General features: G+C 48.3%; 1 protein-coding gene across 5 annotated transcripts in view; it reads left to right on the top strand.

Moving 5' to 3' along the window:
* Window positions 1–24892, top strand: part of CDCA2 (cell division cycle associated 2) — a 458496-nt gene that overhangs the window by 55041 nt on the left and 378563 nt on the right. For all 5 annotated transcript variants that reach the window (XM_085632793.1, XM_085632792.1, XM_085632791.1 and 2 more), the window contains exon 3: window positions 21581–21714. In XM_085632793.1, the coding sequence (XP_085488919.1) occupies window positions 21581–21714 (134 nt within the window). The remainder of the gene's footprint in view (window positions 1–21580; window positions 21715–24892) is intronic.

The raw sequence follows: 24892 nt of genomic DNA, 5'->3' as shown, positions 1-24892 counted from the left end.
TGGTGTCTCCAGAGCAGGTAATTCCCGATGTACTCCACCCAGCCGCGATGGCTGACGGCAGAACAGGCCACTATCCGGTGGCCGAGGTTCCCTTTGAATGGGGGGGGGGGTTGCAGGTTCACTTCGAGTTGCCGTAAGCCCTGCCGTGCCAGTCGATTGTCTGCTGGGGAATGACATGGAGCACAACGCTTGGAAGGAGGTGGAATACCGGACTCACACCGAGATGCTGGGTACACCTGACTGGGCCTGTGTTAGCACAAGGTCCGCGACTACCCGAAGAGGGAGTTCGTTTCGGCTGGAGCCTGGAACAAAGGCCCAGCCAGCTGCCAGTCAAGGGAAGAACCGAGGACAGGAGGAGCCTGCCTCGGCGTCCCCACCCCGTAGGACGGATAGGCCACCGGAGGTGGTGGACCAGGAGTCTGCGGTGGGGGACGTTACCAACCTGGAGGACCTACCCATCCCGGCCGAGTGGCACGTGGAGGGAGGCCCGTCCAGGGAGGAATTCTGCCAGGGCCAGAGGGAGTGCCCTACCCTTGAGGGGCTGAGGCGACAGGCCGAAGCCCAGGCAGCAGGGAACGTTGAAGGGAACTACAGTGTTTACTGGGAGGATGGCCTCCTCTACAGTGAACCCAAGGCACCCCTACATGGATCGTCACGAGCCTTGGTAGTCCCTCAACGTTATCGAGCCTTCCTTCTGGAGTTGGCTCATGAGATACCATTGGCAGGACACCTGGGGCAAGACAAGACCTTCGCCCGTCTTGTCCCACACTTTTATTGGCCTCAGATGAAAGTGTTGTCCGATACCTACTGCCGGACATGTGTGTCTTGCCAAGCCAGTGGGAAAACAGGGGTGAAGCTGAAAGCTCCCCTGGAACCACTTCCTGTCGTTAGCACCCCCTTTGAAAGGGTGGGCATCGACATTGTGGGTCCATTAGATCCGCCGACTACAGCTGGTCACAGGTTTATCCTGGTTCTGGTGGATCATGCCACACGGTACCCAGAGGCAATACCTCTGAGGACCATAACAGCACCTGTTGTGGCAAGGGCCCTGATGGGAATCTTTACCCGAGTGGGTTTTCCCAAGGAAGTTGTGTCCGACAGGGGGACCAACTTCATGTCAGCGTACATGCGGGCCATGTGGAAGGAGTATGGAGTGACATACCGGTTCACCACTCCTTACCACCCCCAGACAAATGGTCTGGTGGAGAGGTTTAACAAAACCTTGAAGGGCATGATCAGAAGTCTGCCTGAAAGCCTGCGGAGGAAATGGGACGTCCTCCTACCCGGTTTACTTTTTTCCTACAGGGAAGTGCCACAGAAGGGAGTGGGCTTCAGCCCCTTCGAGCTTCTGTATGGGCACCCTGTACGTGGACCTCTCAACCTGGTGAGAGACGGATGGGAAAGAACTCCCAGAAAGCTTCCCCAGGATGTGGTGAGCTACATGCTGGCCTTCCGGAGCCAAATGGCTAAGTTGTGGAAGCAAGCTTCTGACAACTTGGAAGCCAGCCAAGCAGTGATGAAGGCGTGGTATGACCACAATGCTCACCCGGTGGAGTTGGAGCCTGGCCAGAAGGTGTGGGTGATCGAACCGGGAGAGCTTAGTGCCCTCCAGGATCGCTGGTCAGGACCCTTTGAGGTGTTGGAGAAGAAGGGTAAGGCTACCTACTTGGTGGACCTGAAGACCCCTCGTCAGCCCCTGCGGGTGCTGCATGCCAACCGCCTCAAACCCCACCACGAGAGGCCCGAAGTCATCTTGATGATGGTGACTGACGGAGGAGAGGACGTGGAAAGCGAGCCTCTCCCTGACCTGTTTGCGTCTCAAGAGAAGGATGGGTCGGTGGAGGGAGTGATTCTCTCCCCATCTCTAACTCCTGAACAGCAGGAGGACTGTCGCCAGGTCCTGGGGCAGTACTCTTCGTTGTTCTCCCTTGTCCCGGGTAGGACTCACCTGTGCGTCCATGACGTGGACACAGGAGACAGCCCACCTGTGAAGTCCAAGATCTGCCGGATGTCAGACAAGGTGAAGGCCAGCATTCACAGTGAAGTCACTAAGATGCTGGAGCTAGGAGTGATCGAACCTTCTAGCAGCCCCTGGTCTAGTCCGGTGGTGTTAGTACCAAAAGCTGCACCACCGGGTGCCCAACCAGAACTGAGGTTCTGTGTGGACTATCGGGGACTGAATTCAGTGACCAAAACTGATGCTCATCCGATCCCTAGGGCGGATGAATTGATTGACCGGCTGGGAGCTGCCCAATATCTAAGTACCTTTGACCTTACTTCTGGGTACTGGCAGATCTCTTTGACTGATGGAGCAAGGGAAAGGTCAGCCTTCTCCACGCCCAATGGCCACTACCAGTTCTGTGTGATGCCCTTTGGGCTCAAGAACGCACCTGCCACGTTTCAGCGCCTGGTAAACCAGATCCTCACCGGAATGGAGAGTTTCTCTGCTGCTTATCTGGATGACATAGCCGTCTTCAGTAACAGCTGGGAGGATCACTTGCGTCACCTGCAAGCTGTTCTCCAGGCCCTGAGACAAGCTGGATTGACGATCAAGGCCAGCAAGTGCCAGATCGGGCAGGGGTCGGTAGTGTACCTTGGGCACTTGGTGGGTAGGGGAGCGGTGCAACCCCTCCAGGCGAAGATCGAGGCCATCATGGCCTGGGAACCCCCCAAGACACAGACTGAGGTCCGAGCATTTTTGGGCCTCACGGGATACTACCGTCGCTTCGTGAAGGGATACGGTACCATCGTAGCCCCCCTCACGGAGCTCACGTCCAAGAAACAACCTCGACGGGTAGTCTGGACGGAGGCTTGTCAGCAAGCCTTTGAGAGATTGAAGAAAGCCATGTGCGAGGCCCCGGTCTTAAGGGCCCCAGACTTTTCCAAGGAGTTCATTGTCCAGACAGATGCATCAGAACATGGCATTGGGGCAGTGTTATCGCAACTCAACGAAGAGGGTCTGGATCAACCCGTGGTCTTCCTATCCCGGAGACTACTTCCCAGGGAACAGAAGTGGAGTGCAATAGAGCGTGAAGCCTTTGCAGTGGTATGGGCTCTGAAGAAGTTGCGGCCATACCTGTTTGGCTCGCACTTCCTGGTTCAGACCGACCACAGACCCCTTCGTTGGCTGATGCAAATGAAGGGGGAGAATCCCAAGTTATTGAGGTGGTCTATTTCCCTACAGGGAATGGACTTTCAGGTGGAACATCGGCCTGGAGTGGACCACGCCAATGCAGACGGTCTCTCAAGGTATTTCCGCCTTAGTGATGAGAACTCCCAAGGGATTGGGTAGCTCTCCCCACTTTCAGCTGGGGGGGACGCGTGTTAGACCTGTCAGCCCTTTGGGTGGTCCCTCCTCATCATTATTTATTTTGTCCCACTTTTGCCTCAAACCCTGTTTGAATTTTTCCTTTTTGGGAACCACCAGACTTTTTCGTGTTGCTGCAGATTCAGGGAGCCATTTTACCTACCCCTGAAACTTCTGTCTGAGGGCCTGGAGCACAAAATGGTGGCCACCTGTGACATCACCAGCATCCACTGGAACCTGCTAGCACCTTCCAGAACATTCCAGAACCCTGTGACAGTTGGAGGCGGTTTAGAATGTTGGGAAGCTAAGACAGAGAGTTGGCAGTTGGAGCTGGCAGTTGGCACCTGACTGGTGAAGAGTGAGCAGCCAAAACTTGAAGGAGTGAAGCAGCAGGGGTGGAAACTTGTGCCTGGAGTGGGGTCCATAAACCCACCCTTGATACTAGTCCCTACTGACGGAGCCCAGCCTAGAGCCCTGTGTGGGAAGAAGCCAGAAAAACCATCCTAAGGACCTGGACAGCAGGAACAGGCCTTAGAAACAAGAGAACAGCAAGATCCTGACCTGGAAACTGGTTTCCCTGAAGTCCGACGTCGAGTAGCCTAAGACCTGGAGCCCGAGGTGGAGAAGCGGCGCTGACTGGAAAAGCAGACGACGTACCCGGAGCCGCCAGAGGTCGAGAGAGGGCGCCGTCAGAGGTCGTGAGGAATACCAGAGGTCGAGGAGGAAGTCACCCGAGGTCGAGTGAGCGGCGTCATCGGAGGAGTGAAGTCCGCCCTCCGGAGTCGTCGGAGACCGAGGTGAGGGGTACCGGAGGTCGGGAGTGAGGATCGCACTCCGGAGTCGCCGGAACCTGTGAGAATCGTGCCGGAGGTCGGGAGTGGGGATCGCACTCCGGAGTCGCCGGAACCTGTGAGAATCGCACCGGAGGTCGGGAGTGAGGATCGCACTCCGGAGCCGCCGGAAGTCGACATCGAAGCAAGGCCGGCCGACTTCATCGAATCCGAGGTCGCCATCGGACCGGAGCCGCCCAAAGTCGACATCGAGTAAAGACTGCCCGACGCCAACGAATTGGAGGTCGAGATCGAGCCGAGGCCGCCGACACCGAAACCGGAACCGCCTACCGGCGTCGTCAGGAACTGACATTGTGCCGAGGCCGCCGACATCGAACCGGAACCGCCTCACGGCGTCGACACGACTCCAGCGGCGTCGGAGCATCAGAAAAAGGGCAGTAAGTGGAGTAGAGGGCGCCTAAGGCCCTGTGGAGACCTGAGAGACTGCTCTAAGGGGCTAGGGAGGTGCTAGAACCAACCTGACTGTGCCAGGGGTGAACTGGGACTAATCTAGAGAGGTTGTGTGGAGGGAGAGAGCCAGGTCTCTGGTATACCCCCCTTGATCTACCTCAGTTTAGGCCTCAGCCTTGTCCAAGCCAGGGAGTAGACACCCTCAAGCCTTCCACATCCCCACAAGCTGTGCCTGGGCCAAATCAGCCCTTAGGAATTCAAAAGTGATCTGATTCCATGAGTGTCACTGTCAGCTTTTAAGTATTTATTAGGGGCACTGTATTTATTGTATTTAACCTATTTATTGTTTCACTGTATTTATTGGTCCACAGTATTTATTGATGCACAATATTTATTGGTTTACAGTATTTATTGCCTCAGAATATTTAATTGCCTGTATGTATTGCACTTATATTTATGTCTTCATTATTTATGATCACCCCTATTTATTGAATCATTAAGCCAGTATTTATTTGACCTGCACTATTTGTATATTGTGATTGTTATTTATTTATCCAATCAGCAACTAAGAGAAAAAGAAGATAAAGAAAGATATTTTCATAATTTTTACGGTGTAGAGTCGTTTTTGGAACGGATGCACGCATGGTTATTGTTTGGGTATGTCGTATGCTTAGCACGGAGCCTGATTCCTGACCACTCGAGCCAAGCTACCACAGTGTGTCCGGAAGACCACCACCACCCTTTCAGAGTGGGAGTGTGGTTTTCCAACACCCTTGTTTAATGGAAAGGCACATTTCAAGCTTCATTAATGCACAATATAGAAATTGCATGACAGCAGTGAAAGCATCCATAACACCAAGAATAGGTCTGCAATAGGTGCCCGCAGCAAAAATAAGATGGATTTAGGCCCAGATCTCTGTACTGGGGTGAATGTATGACATTGTTCTGCAGTCTGTCCATCAATAGTTCTTTTTGCATTGGTCACCCCGAGTGGGACAGCCCGGTATGCTTGAACGAGAGTCCCGTGCTCTCCATGCCACTGGAATCCAGCTATCCTGGCTGAAGGGGTGAAACCCCGAAACCGGTCCTAGGATGCTTGTTTCCAGTCCAGGGAAGACCTGGCCTGGCAGTTCGGGCTGGACTGTTCCCATTGGTCACAGTATCAAGACTGATTTGCATATGGCTAAGTCCAAACTGGAATGGCATGGTGAGCAAAAAAACGATGGATTTAGGCCCAGATCTCTGTACTGGGGTGAATGTATGACCTTGTTCTGCATTCTGTCCATCAACAGTTATTTTCGCAGCAGGAGTAGCACAAGGTTTCATCTCACAAGGATGAGGGATAGTTCAACAGAAGTGCATGATTATCTCCGTCACAGAACAAGTATAACACAAGCATCATTTGTGCAAGTTTGTCTCCCTTGGTCAAGCTTCCGTTTTCTGCAGAAAAGATAAAGCAGAGCAGAAACACCTTAAGTGTTCCCTCTCACTAAGAAAGACCATAGCAGTAGTAGTGTAGACATCCTGCCCTCGAGCACACACAGGCCCTTACTTGCAAGCAGATTTTGGTGTGTGGCTGTGATTCCCGACAGTTTTCCTGTACCAAACAACATCCTCAGACTACAAGTTTTGTCCGCGAAATGTGTAACAGCACAGACCCAGTTTTTTACCATGTGTTCTATTCAAGCTTGTATGTGGAGTCCTAGCCCCATCCTCTTTAACAAACCAGATAACAAAGTGCTATTTTTTTCAATCTCTGAAAAATCATAAACAATGGCACTGATTATTATTTCAATAACCACTGGAAAGTGCAACTGGTTCACACTTATTAGGAACTTTACAGCTGTTGCTTGCACTGTAAAGGCTTACAATATTTTTCGAAGTGCTCCCCTTTGTCATATTTTAGGCCTCGCCTGGCGTAGACTGCGCAGACATGCGCAGTCTCGCTGGCGAGATGTAATGAGTTAGGGTAGATTTCTGTAGTGGGCTTTAAGCCCCGCCCCTCTTTTCCATTGGCTGGCGTCACAGTTTATGCTAAACGGTGGCCAGCCATTGGAAAAGAGCGTCTAGTGACGTACACTTTTCTCTTTTAGAGCCGTCCCAGTTGGACTGGCTCGGTTGCTTTACGTTTGTAATAAAGGCTTTTCTTATCTTTATGGGGCCATGTGTTTCAAACATATGACCCCATAAAGACAAGAGATCGGCTGCAGCACGGTCCTCTTTCACTTTCGGGACCGCGTTGCTCTGCCTTGTTGATTATTTCATGCATGTTTCCTTGAAAAACTGTTGGGGTTTGTCCGAAAAGTAATGTTGCTAATTTCAGAAGCAAAGTAAATTACGTTATTTTTCCCCAAAAACAGAAGTTAATTATTACTTTTTTGGCTCCTTGTTCAAGTGTAGAAAGAAAGGCAGGTTGTGATTTATAAACCAATTTATTTGCACTTCTGAGCAGAGATATTTTTATAACCCTTTTATTTGCGGGCCTGACTTGGAAACTCTCGGGTTTAGTCACACTTTACAGAGGATGAATCCAAACAAAAGTATTTTCACAGACCACGGCTCTAAATGTATTTTTAGCTAAATAAAAGTTATTGGAGGGTTAGATGATTAAATGGAAGGCTGGTTAGAGCGGGACAACAGTGAAAGGAAATTGAGGTGGGGCAGTCAGTTTGGCTACCAGTGATCTCGCCAGAGCGTACTGGAGTTAATTGCCACATTCTGTACAGCTGACGTTGCGAAAACTAATTTAAAATTCTAAACCCAGTCCAACGGCATTTTGACTAAATGTACCACTCTAGGTGTAATTGTATCCTTAAGCCTTTCTGTGTCAGTTTAACAGCTCGGCAGATCAAAACTGCCACGAACTGAAAAGTCTCGCTCATCAGAGGAGAAAGTTGAACCGAGGAGGCGACACCCTGCAAACAAAGAGCTAGTGTTATGTGACCCCTGCAGCCATGGTCCTGGTATAACCGCGGAATAAAAAAAAGGCACCTACCGACCCCCTAGCCTAACCAAGCAAGGGCGTGTATCGTGTCCCGGTTTTGCCAAAAACGGGGTACGGTTGCTGCTTTCATTTTGAGTCACAGAAAAAACGTGACGTAGGGACGGCATTTATTCCTGTTCTACGCTGCTTCAATCTGATACGCTATGACGCGTTTAAGAGTCTGGTTAATTTTCGACACATAGTGCATCTTCGCCGCATCCGAACCTGTACAATAAAGTGGTGTTGCCCATGTGTTGGTGGCTTCCTTATGACGAAAGAACGAAATCCTCGCTTGGCCAACAGCAGTTTCTAGCATGCAATATAGCCGCCCTTTTTGCGCATGCATGATTATTTGCACTACAAGCTCACGCGTGCAGACTCTAAACAAACTTACACGCGCCTTTTTCAGGCAGCAGCACCAAGATGGAAAGCACCGCGAACACCCCCCGCATCCTCCCGGGGACACAGCGGATCCCCGCTACGTTTCTTTGCTGGAAGACCCGAAGGTTCCGGAGCGCATCGGCTTTCCCTCGGAGGCCCGGTTTAATTATTCCCCCCGGGAAACCATGCAGGGCGCCAGACTCCAATTCCTGCTACTCGCCTGGAGCTGAAGTTACAGTTGCTTCTTCCCCCACCCCTTAAAGAGCCATGCTCTGCCTCTCACGGGCTCTAGTCCTACAGAGTGCCTGGTCTTCTGCAGTTTGATCGATAGACTATACTTAAACAGGCCATGTTTTGAGAAGTATTAAGCGCATTTTCAGATTGTTCTAATATCATGTTTAAATGTAAACACAGTATAGTCCTTGCGGTTTTGTGCTTGGTTTTGTTGCTGTAAGTAAACAAAGGTACTAAAGAAACCAGCATTGGCATAGCCAACAGGTCTCACCTTTGGGACCTTATAAGTGTTTAGCCATGCAACAGTTGATGTTGTTGCACCAAGGATATTGTGCTGCATAACTAAGTACTTATAAGGTCCCAAAAGCGAGACCTATTGGCTATGCCAATGCTTGTTTTCTTTTGCCTTGTGGTTTTGGCTGTTGGTAAGCCTGTATAGGTCCTGGTATTGGGCCTTTTGTGTCTTCTTAATTGGCTGCTTGGCAGGCCGTCTGTGGTTTTACCCGCAGGCTTTTCTTTTTGTCCTCTACTGCGGAATTTTTTGTTCCTATGTTTTCTTGGGACGTAACATACCCTATGTGGGGTGCTTGTAGCTATTACATAGCTTTGTCATGTGCTGGGGCGGTGTGGTCACCGTTTCGGGTTCCTTGCTCTCCTTTGCATTACGGTATATCGCTGGTGCGGTCTCTCTGCTATGGTCTTGGCGTGGCTTGCGTTGCGCCCAGGTCCGTCCTTCTCCAGGTTCACTACGTCGCTCGACCAGCCTGACCTGCTGTTTGCAGCGTGATGTTGTGGCGCTTCCGCCCTTCTGTCCGGCGCTTCAGCTTGGTCCTCTATCTGGTGCTCCAGAGGGGCTGGCTTCCTTTGGCTGCTGCGTTCTGGTTGACGGTCTGGGCCCGTCCTCCGTCCTCTCTCTCCTTTTTTTCTGCCTGGTCCCACTTCTTTCGTGGGTTTGTGTGTGTTTCGGTGCTGGCCCCTCCCTAAGGGTGTGTCCTGGCCCTCCCTGACCTCTGTCTTCGGCTTGCGCCTGGCTTGGTCTGGTGTGCTGCTTCGTGGTGTTGCCTGCTGCTGGCTGCGCATACATGCCTGCGCATGCCTGCTTGTTCTGGTCCACCGTTGTGGCCCTTAACCCGTTAACCGCGGCGTAAAATCCGCCGCGGTGCGGGTAAATTTTTGCGCAGGCGGGGGTCGCGTCGGCCAACGGACATGCGCCGCACTACGGAGGTAGTGCTCGCGACAGCCGTTGGCCGACGGGCGCATCGAACGGGTTAATGTGTTCCCTTGTGCCCCTGCCTCTGGTTCCGCTGGGGCTTTATGCATCTGTGCTTTTCTTCTTACGCCTGCGCTATTGGCGGTGGAATGGTTCCTGCCTTCTTCGTTGCTTGCGGCGAGTTCGGCTGTTTCCCATCACTGTGTGTGCTTCTTGCGGTGGGCCCTGCCTCCGGTTCTACCTCTTATCCCTGGGGTTTGAGGTGCTTCTTTTGTTCCTTCTGGTCCTTTGGGCGCTGTCTGCCCCTGCGGAGTGTTGGGCGGTCCTCCCTTACTTGGGCGTGGGATCTCCTGGCCTTCCCTTCTGGTTCCTCTGACATGTCCCCTGCTGGGGCCCTGTCTCTCCTGCTGGGGAGGTTCTCTCGCACCCTGCTCGGTAAGACTTGGGGCAACGACGGACAGAGCGGGGCCTCCTTCACCTGAGCCAGGTTCCAGGGTAGGTGAGGTGCAATCCCAGATCACGTGGGGTGACGCTTGCACCCTGTGATTCAGAGGATTAGGACGTTTTGAGGTCGTACTAATTGCAACCTTGTTTATTTTTCACATATATTGGATATGTGTGGGCACGTTTCACTATTGGGAATGTACTAATTAATTGCAGTAGCATGGTCTAGAGAAATACAGGGCCTGAAGAAAGCCGTGGGTAATATTCCCGGATGGCTGAAACATGTCGACCTATATATATAGCAGCCACTAGGTAGTACTGCTATAAATGTTACATTTTTTTAATCGAGGTGTGCGGAGTGAATTGAATATTTAGGATCTTTCTCTCTACACCACCTTTTTTAGATTTCACGGTTTTCTTTGCACTGCACTTTAGAGGATTATTCTTCCTGGATACCACAGTTTTTTCACTTGCCTTTTGGCTAACATTCATCAGCCCGAGTGAGCAATAGAGCTTCAAACTAGCGAGGCAGTCTCTATGATCAAGAGACACACCTCTGCCAAAAGTTGGATGACCAGATGATATAAATGATCGAGAGAGCTACCTTGTTCTCACTACATGCTCCATCCAATGAGTGAGGTTGATGGTAATCCACGCTCTGCTCTAGGAATGTTCGGGTCTGATTGACTTCATGCACCAATTTCCTTCTTTCTTTTCTTCTGTGCTGCCTGTTATTAGACCCCCAGTTCTTGTGTGTGTGTGAAGTTTTTCTCGCAGCCATCCTCCCCTCTGGGTATGGCTAGGGTATGTATTCTACATTAAGGAATCTGCGGCTAGTAGTCTCTATCAGATGTACAAGTTACTTACCTTCGGTAACGATGTATCTGGTAGAGATGATTCTAGCCGCAGATTCCTTCACTGCCCGCCCTTCCTCCCCGTTCTGCGAGGACCCTCTGCTTAGGTTTCTGCACTCACCTCCCTCTGGGTGGCTTGTCTTCTGTGTCTCCTTCGCTTTCTTCTGGTCAGGCTGTACGGGTCTGCTTTATGGTTCCACCCCCCCTTCTTCGTTTGATACAGGGATGGTTGGTTGCTGCGTGCCTTTGCTTCCCTCCAGCTGGTTTCACTCCAGTGTAGGGATCTCCTTTTGCTCTTTTCCCCTCTAGTTGTTTGGAGTTTTTGATCCCCTTGCGGTTTTCTGTGTTGGGGATTCTTACCGGGCCTCCTGCTCCTTTCAGGGGGCCTGGCCCTCCTTGGCTGTCATCTGGGGGTGGATTGCTATTGCTCCTCTGTTCCGGGCTTGTGGCCCTTCCCTGTGTGGTTTGTGGTTGCAGCCTCTCTCCCTGTCTCCCTGTCTCCCTGTCTCCCTGTCTCCCTGTCTCCCTGTCTCCCTGTCTCCCTGTCTCCCTGTCTCCCTGTCTCCCTGTCTCCCTCTCTCCCTCTCTCCCTCTCTCCCTCTCTCCCTCTCTCCCTCTCTCCCTCTCTCCCTCTCTCCCTCTCTCCCTCTCTCCCTCTCTCGCTCTCTCGCTCTCTCGCTCTCTCCCTCTCTCCCTCTCTCGCTCTCTCGCTCTCTCGCTCTCTCGCTCTCTCGCTCTCTCCCTCTCTCCCTCTCTCCCTCTCTCCCTCTCTCGCTCTCTCCCTCTCTCCCTGTCTCGCTCTCTCCCTGTCTCGCTCTCTCCCTGTCTCCCTGTCTCTCTCTCGCTCTCTCCCTGTCTCTCTCGCTCTCGCTCGCTCTCGCTCTCTCCCTGTCTCTCTCGCTCTCGCTCGCTCTCGCTCTCTCCCTGTCTCTCTCGCTCTCGCTCGCTCTCGCTCTCTCCCTGTCTCTCTCGCTCGCTCTCGCTCTCTCCCTGTCTCTCTCGCTCGCTCTCGCTCTCTCCCTGTCTCTCTCGCTCTCGCTCTCTCCCTGTCTCTCTCTCGCTCTCTCCCTGTCTCTCTCTCTCTCTCGCTCTCTCTCGCTCTCTCGCTCTCTCCCTGTCTCTCTCTCGCTCTCTCCCTGTCTCTCTCTCGCTCTCTCCCTGTCTCTCTCTCGCTCTCTCTCGCTCTCTCCCTGTCTCTCTCTCGCTCTCTCTCGCTCTCTCCCTGTCTCTCTCTCGCTCTCTCTCGCTCTCTCCCTGTCTCTCTCTCGCTCTCTCCCTGTCTCTCTCTCGCTCTCTCCCTGTCTCTCTCTCGCTCTCTCCCTGTCTCTCTCGCTCTCTCCCTGTCTCTCTCGCTCTCTCCCTGTCTCTCTCTCGCTCTCTCCCTGTCTCTCTCTCGCTCTCTCCCTGTCTCTCTCTCTCGCTCTCTCCCTGTCTCTCTCTCTCGCTCTCTCCCTGTCTCTCTCTCTCGCTCTCTCCCTGTCTCTCTCTCTCGCTCTCTCCCTGTCTCTCTCTCTCGCTCTCTCCCTGTCTCTCTCTCTCGCTCTCTCCCTGTCTCTCTCTCTCTCGCTCTCTCCCTGTCTCTCTCTCTCGCTCTCTCCCTGTCTCTCTCTCTCGCTCTCTCCCTGTCTCTCGCTCTCGCTCTTTCTCTTTCTCCCCCCCATATTTTTTTTTTTTTACCTTAAACTAATTTTATTATTGGATTTCCTAATAGGATTAAAAACAAAACAAAATTGGGTTATAACACAGGATATGAATTTTTTTTTTTTTTTTTTTTTTTTAACTTTTCAAAAACCTTTATTTATAGGGATTATACAGATTAGTCAGCCTACTATCCACAGAGCAGTGGGAGGACTCTGCCGTCCAGCCGGGCAGTTAAGTTACCTCGTACACAGCCATTTAGCCGACATCCCGGAGGACCGGCGGTGTCTCAATAAAACATCATAGATATGGTTACCCAATCTTGTTCGCAACTTCGGTTGGAGGCTTCACTAGTCCCCAGTCTGTTTTCACCATACGGTTATGATTTATAAGTATAAAATTATCCACCTGCGACTGTAAACCTGGCTTAGTCCCTGTACGTTCCAATCTTATTACTAACCCCAACCACCCACCCCACCCACGTCACGCTAGCCGTCACATTCCCCCCCCCCCCCCATACTTGTGCCTCCAGGATGGCTATTGCCTTGGCTTGCTTGGTTGTTCCTCGGGGATGCTCTGCTCTTCCCCTGCGATAGCTTTGGTGCTGCCGGGTGCTGTCGCCTTGGCTTGCACAGTTGTCCCTCCAAGTGGTGCTCTGTTCTTTCCCTGCTATGGCTCCGCTGCTATAGCTTTCTGGTGCCTTGGTGCCAACTAGTGCTGTTCCTCACCCTTTGTTTCTTTCTGTTTTGTTTCTCTGCTTTTTCGCACACTGTTCCCATGCTCTCCTCAGTTTTGTTGTGGTGGCTCCGCGTTGTGGCGGGGAAAAGTTCTCCGAAGCAAACTGATGTCAGCGTGCCGGGGTGGGGCTTATGTGACCTCGCTGACGTCACGCCCACGGAAGACGCCGAGCAGAGTCACGTGGTGCCGCCCCCCGGTGCGCAGAGATGCTGGGACAAGAACATTTTTCGGGTCCAGTCTCGCGCCTGGGGATAATTAGACGTTAAGGAATCTGCGGCTAGTAGTCTCTATCAATTCAATTCAATTTAGCTTTATTCGATAATTACTATCATAAAAGCTTTCACAGCCATAAAAGCAGTATTATACATATCAAAAATGGTGATAGTTAAAAAGATATATAAAAGTTTAAAAGACAAACTGTGGTACCAGTGAATAAAACAACAATTCATAAAAGGCAAGTTCCCATTAAAAACAAATTACTGGTGTCAACGGGGGATCTGCCAGGCATAGTTCGTTCCTTATCCTCTTCCACAAAAAGTAGATTCAAATTTGTTGGATAGCAGCATTGACTAAATTTGTAGCTTTGACAATGGCTTTAATTCGAATGATCCAAGCACAGCCCAAAAATTTAGCAACTCCACAGACAAAGACTGGCCTGGGCGCATCAGATCTCAAGTAGTCTCTATCAGATAAGCTTTGCAAAAAATGTGTTTCTAGCACGCAAAGGATACAGGTTTTCCTTCAAGCTCCAGAATACATAGAATGTGTAGGTGATAGGCAATGCCCTCCGAATAGGTCACTCCAACAAAAAAAGAACTAGTGCCTCTCAATAGAATGTGTTGTAACAACCCTGCCACCATGCTTTTAATTCTGTTCTAAAGCCCTCGCCCCAGCACATAAAATGTCAAATCTACTAAAGTATCCAAGTTGTTTTTAAATCCTGCAGGAACAAAGCACATTCTAAAAAGAAATATGTGTTACAAATTCCTCTAAGATTCCTTTAATAAGATGGCCATATTCTCTATAGGGGTTGTGTGCAAATACTAATTGTAGCAATTAGCCTGTCCAGGGTAGAGAAATGAATAACCTTGAATAAAGCACATGACCGACATCAAGACGACAACATGGTTACCAGTTTGTCATTATGTAAGTAAACAGGATATTTGCAGGTTTAACCCCTCTTTTTTGCCTTAATTCTGACTACTAGGCACTAGTGTAATTGCTCTGAAATGTTGTGAGCCCTGCTAAACAGGACTCTGTGCATGTACTGTTATCCTTAAAATGATGCATGTATAATTGGCTTGCCCCCAATGGGCATGCCTACCATAATCCTAAATCGTTAATTTGTGTTATCGGGTTACCCAGTGCCTGTAGGTTAGTGTCCCCCAGGGACTGCAGCATGGTTGTGCCACCTTGAATGGGACAATGTAAAACATGGCTCCCAGTCTGCCATTCTACGTTAAGGAATCTGTGGCTAGAATCGTCTCTACCAGATACATCGTTACCGAAGGTAAGTAACTTGTACTTTAAAGGCAGTTTCTCTTTTTTTTAGTCTGTTCTAAAGGCCTGCTTGATCCTGCATGCAAGTAGCTCTGTCTGGTGCTAACGAACGATTTTATTTTGATTTAGATTAGGGCAAATACCTGGCAGAGTAATTTACAGGCAGTAATATTGCCAACTGATTGGCAGTCACTTATTCAATATCGGGAGGATTGAAAGCTAGAGTAGCAATCCAAGACTTGCAAGTCACACATCCCGAAATCAGGTGCATTAGCATACTAACCTCAATATTTTGAGACCTGTACATGTGTGCAGCCTCAAACAAGCATAAATTGCAACATCCTCATAAGCAGATTGAAAACATGCCTTTGATCAACAGTCTAACAAAAGTGTCTTTCTGAAGATGAAATTCAAAATACTTCATGAGCTTATTGTTAATAGACAGAAGGAATTTTCGGAGAATCTGTTATATGAGTGGCTGTTTTGAAATAACTTTGTGAAAACAATTTCTAGAGGGCTTTGTATTGAAATCTGTAGAATCTGCTTTTTCAATGTAAAATATCTGATTCCCCCTTAAACATTTTTTTTGTAGTCCTAGAGCATATATGTTAGAATTGTTTTGAGTTCAACCACTAGGTATAAAATACGCAATTTATCAATATTGTTTGTATTGGCTCGAAGGATAGTTCTGCACCATTGTTTGTGTTGGTCCCACCTTCATTGGTTGACCTGTAGCCCCCCTCGACGTTTGGATTTAGTTGCATCCCTGATATTACCTAAGCTGCTTTTGGGGACAGGAGGCAGAGGGCAGAGCATGCACAAGTGTCAGAACATGCTTCCAGTATCACTTAGCATTTTGTTGGACAAACCCAGTGGCTTCTAGGGGAAAGGATGCCTAACACAACACTTTTTAAGGAGTCGGACCAAGTACTGTTTCAGGGATTCTGCGGAATCGCAGAACTATGCTGATGATCATGGAACCTTAGTAGATAGGGACTGAGTCATCGTACCACCTGAGTGCCCATCAGCCTGATGTAGGAAGCTGGCTCTGAATATACTATACCAAAGTGAGGTATTGTGTGCACAGAGTCCAGTGAAACCGCAAAGGTAAGCAGAGGTAACAGTAGATAGCACCTTACTCTCTATTTGTGGTAGTGTGGGTGAGCAGTAAGGCTTTATTAGAGGGTAGTGTTAAGCATTTGTTGTACACACTCAATCAGCAGGTGATATCACACAACTTCAGACCAATTGGTTTTGTATAAAAATATTTCTTTTAGTTATTTTACTTCCTAGAACAAAACAAGCCTGGCAAAGGTAAGTGATAAATACTTTGCAGTAATAATAATTCAGTGTTTGAATTGCAGTTGTGTATATATACTTTGGTTTGGTTACAGTTTGAATTACTGGTAATGCAATACTTTGGAATACTGTACATATACTTTGTATTGACTTTTCAATAGGATGTCAAGTAGATTACTTTACGGATTATTTTTCGTACATAGTGTAGTATACCTGGATACTACACTGGGACATTAACCTGTAAACAGCTAAGTAAAAGCGTTTTGGTTATTCGGTTACAGTTTTAAAGATTTTCATAGACTTTCCAACTCCACGCTTAAAAACTTTTCACAGAAAAACAGCCAATGTTATCCTATGGAGGAAAATAGTGTTGTCGGTTCAGAGGTAAGTATTCGGTTGTGGGAGTTGGTATTCTGGGGCTAGACTCAGGGGTCCCCCAGGGTCAAGGATGCACTCTTGTTACACCTTCAGCGGCTCTAGGGCGGCTGGGTGCAGAGTGCTGAGGCTCAATGTTATCCAGTGGAGGAAAAGGAACCTCCGATTGGTGGCTGCTTACGAGCAGGTCACAAGGTTGTGGGAGCAAAACTTCTGAACTTAAGCTCAGGGCAACTGGGGGTTCACTTGGAGAGGTAAGTTGGGATGCTGGGGGTTGGCTAGACACAGTCGGTTGGGCCACCCAAGGCTGTGGGGCTCGGGTGCAGGGGTGTCTTTTAGGGTCGGAATTTCTTACCCAACTCCTGGTCGCAGTTGGGGGGGGGGGGGGCTATTTCTTACCAACTCCTGGTCGCAGTTGGGGGGGGGGGGGGGCTTTCGGATTTAGGCCTCAGGCCTCAGGCATCAGCTGGAGGTAGTGGGCATCGGGTGCAGAGTGGTGCAGATTCACAGATTTCGTCAGAGCTGGACTCTATTGGTGAACAAATCCGGTGTTCGCGGGAGACAGTCTTTTCTTTGGAAGGCATGGCAGGTCCTCTAGTTCTTGAGGTTGCTGGCTGCAGGACACACCGGAGTTTCATTCCTGCACGTTCGAGGTGGGAACAGGCCGGTAGGGCTGACGCCAAATCAGTGGGCGTCGTCCTCCTCTTCTTAGCTTCTGCACTGCTGTTCGGTCCTTCTTCTTCTTTTCTTGTAGTCATTTCTTGTCCCAGGAGGCAAGGTTTGGGGGTGCCCCTACATACTAGATTTAGAGGCGTTACAGGTAAGTAAAGGTTGGGACGAATGGGTCCCTTTCTTGGGTTGGGTACACCCCCTATTATGCCACCCTCCAGTGGGAGGGGGGCCATATGCCTTACTCTGGTTGTCTGGGTCCCCCCATCTGCAAGATGGCGGAGACTGGGAGTTGTGCTTCGCCTCGCCTCCCCCACCTGAGGGGTGGGGTTGGCCAAGGTGGGCAAAACTCCCTTCTTCGCTTAGTTTTCCCACCGGTTCTCTAGCCCAAAGTGGTAGTCAGAACCGGTGGGGGCCAGTTCCTGAAAGCAGCAACAGGCCTAGGGAAGCTCACAAAGGCGGCAGGCCTTTGAAGCTTCCCCTTAGTGGACCCTGCCCATCCAGGGGGAGGAGGCTTAGCACCTCGTCCCAGGATGTGCATTGTTTCAGGCCCCCAAGAGCAGCAGGTTTCCGACCCAAGGGTCCAGAAACATGTGTGGTGGTGGCAGCTGAAAGCAGCTCCTCAGCCTGGACACTAGTGTTAGGTCGTTTTTCAGGGGGCATCTCTGTGTGCATTTTTCATTATTTCCCACACTGGCATCAGCGTGTGTTTAATATGCTGAGACGTTTGATACCAAACTTCTCAGTTTTCAGTGCAGCCATTATGGTGCAGTGGAGTTCGTAATGACAACCTCCCAGCACCATATACTCTTAATGGGAGCAGCGCACTTACAATGTCCCAGAATTGACTTAAACACTGTAGGGGTACAGGGCTCATGGACCTGTACCCTCAACACTGGTATAGTGCACCCAGCTAGAGTGGTGACTGATCTATGCCAGGGCATGGGTTGTAGGCATGGCACACAGGCATTTGTGCTACGTCGACTCTTCACTTTGCTCTGCACCAAAACACGCAGTCTGCAAAGGCAGTGTGTGAGTGTAAAGGTACAGGACCTCTAAGGGTGGCACAATAAGTGCTGCAGCCCTTGGAGGCCTTCCCTGGTCACAGTGCCCTGGGTACCTGGGGTACCATTTACCAGGGGCTGACTTGTGGCCAGAGAGTGCCAATTGGGTTTGGATTTCATTGCAGTTTTAGGGAAAGAACATAGGCCCTGGGTACCTGATTAGCAGGGGCCCAGGGCACACTCAGTCAAAGTACATCAGCAGTTCAGCAAAAAGTGTGAGCAACCATGCAGAAAGAGTGCACTTTCTCACACTTGAGGACCGACTAGCTATGGTGTCTCACTTGCCCTCCTATTCACTTGGAGGAACAAGTGATTAGACACCTCAGTACATAACTTTCCCGACCCTCTCAGGAATCGCGATTGCAGAACACACCCTTTCGCTCTCACTCTCGTACTAGTCAACACTAATATCGGACTGACACCACGAAAAGTTTAAAATGGTTGTTTATTTAAACAAATGTGCTCAAGTATATAGTATACGTGCCACAAGTAGAAAAATTCCTAACACAAATAAGGTTAGCATAGCCAATAGTCCAAAGATCATGAATGGTGCTGTCATTCTATACAATAGTTTAGTCTAACCCCCTGCCCTTCTACAGAAGCAGAAATATTATATTTCAGAAGATCTCTGGATGTTAGCAGCAGACCCCATACCTCAGTTTATAGATCTAAGATCTACAACACAGGTCCTGTCACGCTCCTTTCTCTTGAAAGATCCCTCTCCAAGTGTGTGTTACCCACCCGGGTATACGTATATGTCCAAAGTACATGTTCCAAAACAGCATCTGCATGTTTTGTCTAAGTGCTAGGGCCTGATCAGAACACAATAACAAGGAGCACTGTTGTTTAACCTTGTCGACAATGTTCAGACTATATCCCAGGAAATAACAGAACGCAAAACAGCAGCATGTTCTGTGTGAAAGTTAACGTGTGGCAGAAAAGCAACATAAGGTAATGTAGTAATGTACGCAAAGCAGAAGGCAGTCTGCAACGGACTCCTGCTAACATAGGGAAAAAGACAGTGACCACCTGCCAGGGGGGTGGAATTTAATAAAAGATCTACTTGTCCATGGGGCAGGTTGCTTTATAAATCTACTTGTCCTGTAACAAAATCCATTTGTCCCTTTTCTGCCATGTAATGCGGCAAAAACTTACGGCAGCAATCTCATTTTGTAAGAGTTCTGATATAGCCTCTCTCATTATACCAGAGGTCATACCATAGTAGGATCTGAATATTAGCAATTCCCTTATGTTGCTACATTTCTGCAAGTCTACATATGTGGGCTGAGGGTAGTGGTAAGCAATAGTTAAAAGGTTGAAATGCCCTTTTGATTCTGTGCAAACCTACTAACTTGCATGTTTTAAGGGTTTTCACCAACTCTTTTGTAATCTTTTACCATACTGAAAAAGGTTGGAAATTTACTCCTGACAGTGGCAGACTTAAAACTTCTTCCAGGGTCGGGAAAAAGAGGTTGGAGGGAAAATAAACATGAAACATTCAGATTTTCACATGAGCAAATCTACACATGCACATTTGCTCATGCTAAAATGCAGTTCACAAATATTTTCTAGGAGTACTATTTCTTGGCCTACTCCTGTAAATTCACGGCAACTAAATATATGCACTTAATGCAAGGATTTATAGCATGGATGCACTTTTGAGGCTTCCGTTAATAATTGGGCATCTAATTAGGCCTGTCATTAACCATGACCTTTTGGGTTTAATAAAATTAATTCATAATTTTCTCTCTCTCTCTCTCTCTCTCTCTCTCTCTCGCTCTCATGGTTTCACTGTGAGTAACAGTATTCTGCTCTTTTACAAGGAGCATATTGGCACACAAAGTAGTATTGTTCAGTGCCCGGGACTGCTGTGGCAATGTGTTCTTTTTGAGACCAAAAACCTTTTGCTTTTGCCAATACTTGTTACAATAGTGAGGGCCCAGCAGTTCCCACACCGATAAGGTTTTACAAAAAACATGCCTAAACAAGTCACACATTGACAAAACCAAAAGGCTGACCACCAATTTAAGACCTACTGGCTTTACCAATGCTTGTTGTTTTTTGTTTGCCAGAATTGTATTTCATATGGTTACACTGACTTTCCATTATGAATATATTTTTGGGAAATACAGGCATACATCAACATGTTACTAAATGATGCTGCAAAGATATGGTACCTTAATATCTTACAATAGTTTGCAAATGTTTTTTCTTCTTCCTGCATTTTTTGTGACCTTTTTATTTTGAAAGCAAAGAATCATCACTCTTGCTTTCAAGCTTCAGATAATATTTGCATATAATCAGAGGGCATTCTGGGAGCATAAATAGCCTCATATTACTAAACTTTGAAAACGTGTGTACACATTTATACTGGAACCACCGTTAGTAGTGCAGGCTGCGCTTACAACATTTACTTTTAGTGCTCACCCTAATAATAAAGGCTTTGCATTAATGAACCATAAATACAAGTTTTAACAGCATTAACAAATGGACATACATTACCTTAACTGTAGACAATGCCATCCATAATGTGGTACTGTAAACTGGCAGCCAAAGGGTTTGTGCTGTAGGGGGTTGGGCCTACTTGTCCCAAGGACAAAATACACATGAAAACTTGTTGCCCTCGACCCCAAACAATATGCCCCGGGCGTCGGGCTATAGCAATTCCACATCCCTGCATGCACCACGTGACCGCACCCATAGCACTACGGATATGCTTGACTCTGGGTGTGTTAAGCTGGGGCTAAGAAGGTAGACCATAAGGTCTGCTGGCTATCTATGAATGAGATCCAGGAGGAGGATGGGTGCCAGGGGGGGCAGAGCCCGCACGCAGAGCATATGGGAGCTACCTTCCTGTTTTGTGCAGTACATAATGTATGCGGTAAAGGTATTTGGAATATAGTGCATTGTGGTGGGACAATGTGGAATAAGGTGCAATTCAGTGTCTAGAGGATGCAGTGTTGTATGTTGCCATAGTGCAGTGGGATGCAGTGCTCTAGGTAAGTGTAACAAGGATTTAGTCCTTTTTTCGCCTAGGGTCTCCAAGGTGCACTGCAGAGTGGTGGGTTATAGTTTCTAATGTGTCATGCAATTTAGTGGGTTCTGAATGCAGTGCTGTGTAGTGGGTCTGTGTCTGTAATGTGCAGTTGCTTGTTCGTATGATACAGCAAGAGGCAGTTTCATCCCTTAAGTACATTGTTGTGGGTTAGTGTACCAAGGACACAGTGCAGCCTTTTCTGTAATCAGTAGGTTGTGTTGTCTATAGAATGAAGTGTGGCAGAGTGAAGTGCTCCTAGGGTGGACTACGTTAATTGGTGTCCATTGGATGCAGTGTGGTGCTTCAGTTTCCATATGTTGCAATGTAGGGTTGTAGTATTGTACAGCTAGGTATAATACACCAAGTATGCACTGCACTCTGGTGGGTTAGTATCAGTAGGCTGTAGTACTGTAGGTTCATATATGCATTTACTTGGAGCCTTTTTGTTGTACATGAATCACGTTCGTACTGACCGCTAAAGTTGACTTGGGAAGTAAGGCAAGATGTTAACATTTTTGATTTTTGACCCCAGCTCATTGCGCCTCTCACAGACTACCTGGTGAGCTTGAACTTATTTCATTCAAACACTTGTTTCTTTTATTGCAGAGAAGGCGAAGTCTTCCTTGAGTAAATATAGGCGAAGATCTACAATTGGACTGAGGGGCTCTCCAGAAACCAACTGTCTTATTCGGTATATAGCACAGCAAAAATTGGAGCGTACAGAAGATCCCAGTGACATGGTATGTAATTTAGGTGCCTTAATTTTTTAGAACTCCATTCTTGGTGCTTCTTCTTTCTTGGTGCTTCTAAAATGTCCTATGAGCACATTGGGGTAAAATAAGATTACCATGATTTTGTGGCGGCTACAAGCTTGTCTCCTAAATAGGGATTTGGACTGCTGTCAGTGGAAAAGGAATATCTGGCTAATTTAATGTTCTGATGGATGCTTCTAACTGCAGATTATTCACCTTGTGAATTTACTCAGGTGCCAGAGAGCAGTGATCAGTACACTGGTAGGTGGCATTATGCAACTCTGCATCTGTCGATAAGCTCTAAAAGTGATGCGTAGAGCTGTATATAAGCACCACCCTTGCACACTGACATCAGTTTCATTCTTTCCGCCTCTCTAGATTATGATCCAGGAGGTTTGCTCCAACGTTTTCTTCCTTAGTTTTTAAATTGAAAACTTTTCCAGCTTGCCAAGGGATGTCTCCCCGAAAACCACAGGGTTTAAGCCTGATAAAGACAGCTGCAAACAAATGTCTGTGACGGATCCTCATGAGGTGTGCCTCTGGGTCTTGGGTTCCTCACTAGACTCCAAGATCTGCCTCTCCTTTGCGCCCAGATGAACCAAATGCCATTAAAGATTGAGAGGCAAAGATCTTTGTTGCGAAGCAGTGGAAAGCTCTGTGTAGGTTCTGCTCTAGATTAAAGTTGAAGGTGTAGACCTGCTCCCAGAGCCTTTTCCAAGGCTGATCTTTCTCAAGGCTGAAATCTTCAGTTAAGTCTAAGAAAAAACAGACGTCTAAGCTGGACTCTGCCCCTTTCGGCCACTCTTCGGAGAAGGGTTGAAGGGGTCATTGTGCCTCCCAATCTCGCTCACCATCTAAGGAGCCAATTTTGTCCCTTCTCTCGATGCACCATACATTTTGGGTCCATTAACGAACTAGCAGCAAATGGAAGCCTTTTGCCAGGCAGTGCTGTGTATATTTCTCTCTCACTCCCATTCCTTCCTGTGTCTATGGGCCTCAAGGATTTGTAGGGTCATCCAGTTGGACTCCTGCCAGCAGTTTTTTTTTTTTGCACCTCACTACCGTTATGTGCTGATGTCTGGCTTGGCTTTGCACACAGTCCCCTGTTCATCGATGCTGGAGGAGGACTCGTAACCCACTGGCTTGTCGGACTGAGCCCATAGCTTGATATACTGCAACCTATCATGGATCTTTGAGACTCCAACCTTATTCCTCTATACATCAACCTTCTGACTTGGGCTCTAATCATAACCTTTTGGAGATGACGTTAGAGGGAAAGGTCTTGCCCGCTTCTTTGTGATGATAACCATGGGTACATGGACCTACAAAGGTCAGTGGCCTGGACACCTCGCTTGATGCTGGACTGGTATCTCTTCCTGGACTACCAATGGATGAGATCACTTATTTCGCCATAGTCATTTGTAAGTCTGCTGAAGTTTTTGGTCTATGCTGCTCTACAATGCAGGTCAAAACAAACGTCCTCATAGAGGTAGTGCAGCCTGCCCACGTTCATACAGAACCTTTTGCCTTTCAGTGAGGCCTTGACTGATGCACTACTGGACACCTGGGCTAAACCATGTTCTAGCTCGCCATTTAACTGGCAAGTCACACACCACCATATGCCTGCTCCAAGCGGCCATGACTTAATACAAAACCCTACAATTCAAACGTCTCGTTCTGTCATCCGCCAGCAAAGAGAACCCCAACTAGCTTCCAAATACTCTATGCTGATAGAGAGTCCAAAAGAAGGACTCCTTTGTTAAACGCATATTCTCTTCGGCTAGGCTTGCCCTGAGATATGTTAATAGATGCTGTCTCTTTGGGTACTATACCCACGTGCTTGGAGACCAGGTTGGTGAAATTCCACCTGCATTCCCAAAAGAGCTATATCCTTCGCTGGACCATACTGTCTAGGATGTCTGGGAAGAGGCCACATTTTTCATCCGATTGGGACAAAACACAATCCAATTTGTCTGGTTAGGGAAATAGAAACACATAATGTCCACACGATGTTCTTTGGTACAGTCGATGTAGAAACTGGGCTCTCTTCTGGGAGCAGAAGATACTCTTTTCCACTTTCGATGGGTGAGGCGGAGCAAAGAAGTTCCAAACCATAATGGCTTGAGTGATGTGAAAAGGCGTCCCCATCTTTGGCTGAAAACACTGCCCGAATCCTGGGCACCAACTTGTCATGGAAAAGGGCAGTATGAGTAGGTCGAAGCAAGAGGCCTATTCCACTCAACTAGTGTACTGATGTTATCACCACCAGGATGACTGTTTTCAAAGTGGGCAAACATGTCCAGAACATTCAGGCTATAATCCCAAGTTTTAGACTCTGGTCTAAATCTCAGTGAGTGTGGCTCTGAGGTTTCTTGGCCTGTTTGTCGCCTGCATCCTGCTTACTGAGCATGCTAGTTGACACATGTAAGCTTTGAAATGAGGCCTGTAGTCTCTATGGGCCCAGCACCAAGGGATCCTGACTGACTCCATCAAGGTGTCGGAAGAGACTGTAGAAGACCTACAGTGGTGACTGTGGCCGACTCCCTCTTTTGCACATGCGTGGTAATCAGCTGGGAAACACAAAGGCTTGCTGATCCCGAGCAGAGACGCTTAGCGTTCCTGCTTCGGGAAAGAGTAGTCCGTGTTCCGGGGCACTCACCTTTACTTCCGGGTTGTCGTTCTCCTAGTCTGTGTCTTTTGTCGAGGTGGCGTTTTCGTCCGTGTCTCTGTTTCTGCCCTCCTGGTGTCCTGTTCCCATTCTAGGTCCCTGGTGACGACTCCGATAAGGCTCCGTGTCCAGAGTGTCAAATACCTGTACAGGAGAAAATACAAAAGAAAGCTGCATTATTGCAATCACAGTAACAGTGCTTTTGGGCTGGATTCATCAAGTAGTGTTTATATGTATTTGTATACTTATTTGATTTGAGCTCCAAGTCGTGGGGATCTGTCCTTTCTGTTTCTTGTTTGACTTCCTGTTAATTCCTGAAAGATAAGGAATAAGGTTAGTCTGCCTGAATTTAAGGTGGATACTTTCAGTACTTTAAAGAGCACCCAAGTATATGTCCAGTATATAGAGAATCTTGGAGCAACTGTTACATGTTTTTAGGTGGGTTTTGTTACAGAACTTGCTCTAAATCTCCCTTACATTTGCTGATCCCTCTACAAT

This window comes from Triturus cristatus, chromosome 11, assembly GCF_964204655.1.
Source record: "Triturus cristatus chromosome 11, aTriCri1.1, whole genome shotgun sequence".
Lineage (NCBI taxonomy): Eukaryota > Metazoa > Chordata > Amphibia > Caudata > Salamandridae > Triturus > Triturus cristatus.
Note: the sequence above shows the minus strand (reverse complement) of the source record. Positions and strands in the feature narration are given on the sequence as shown.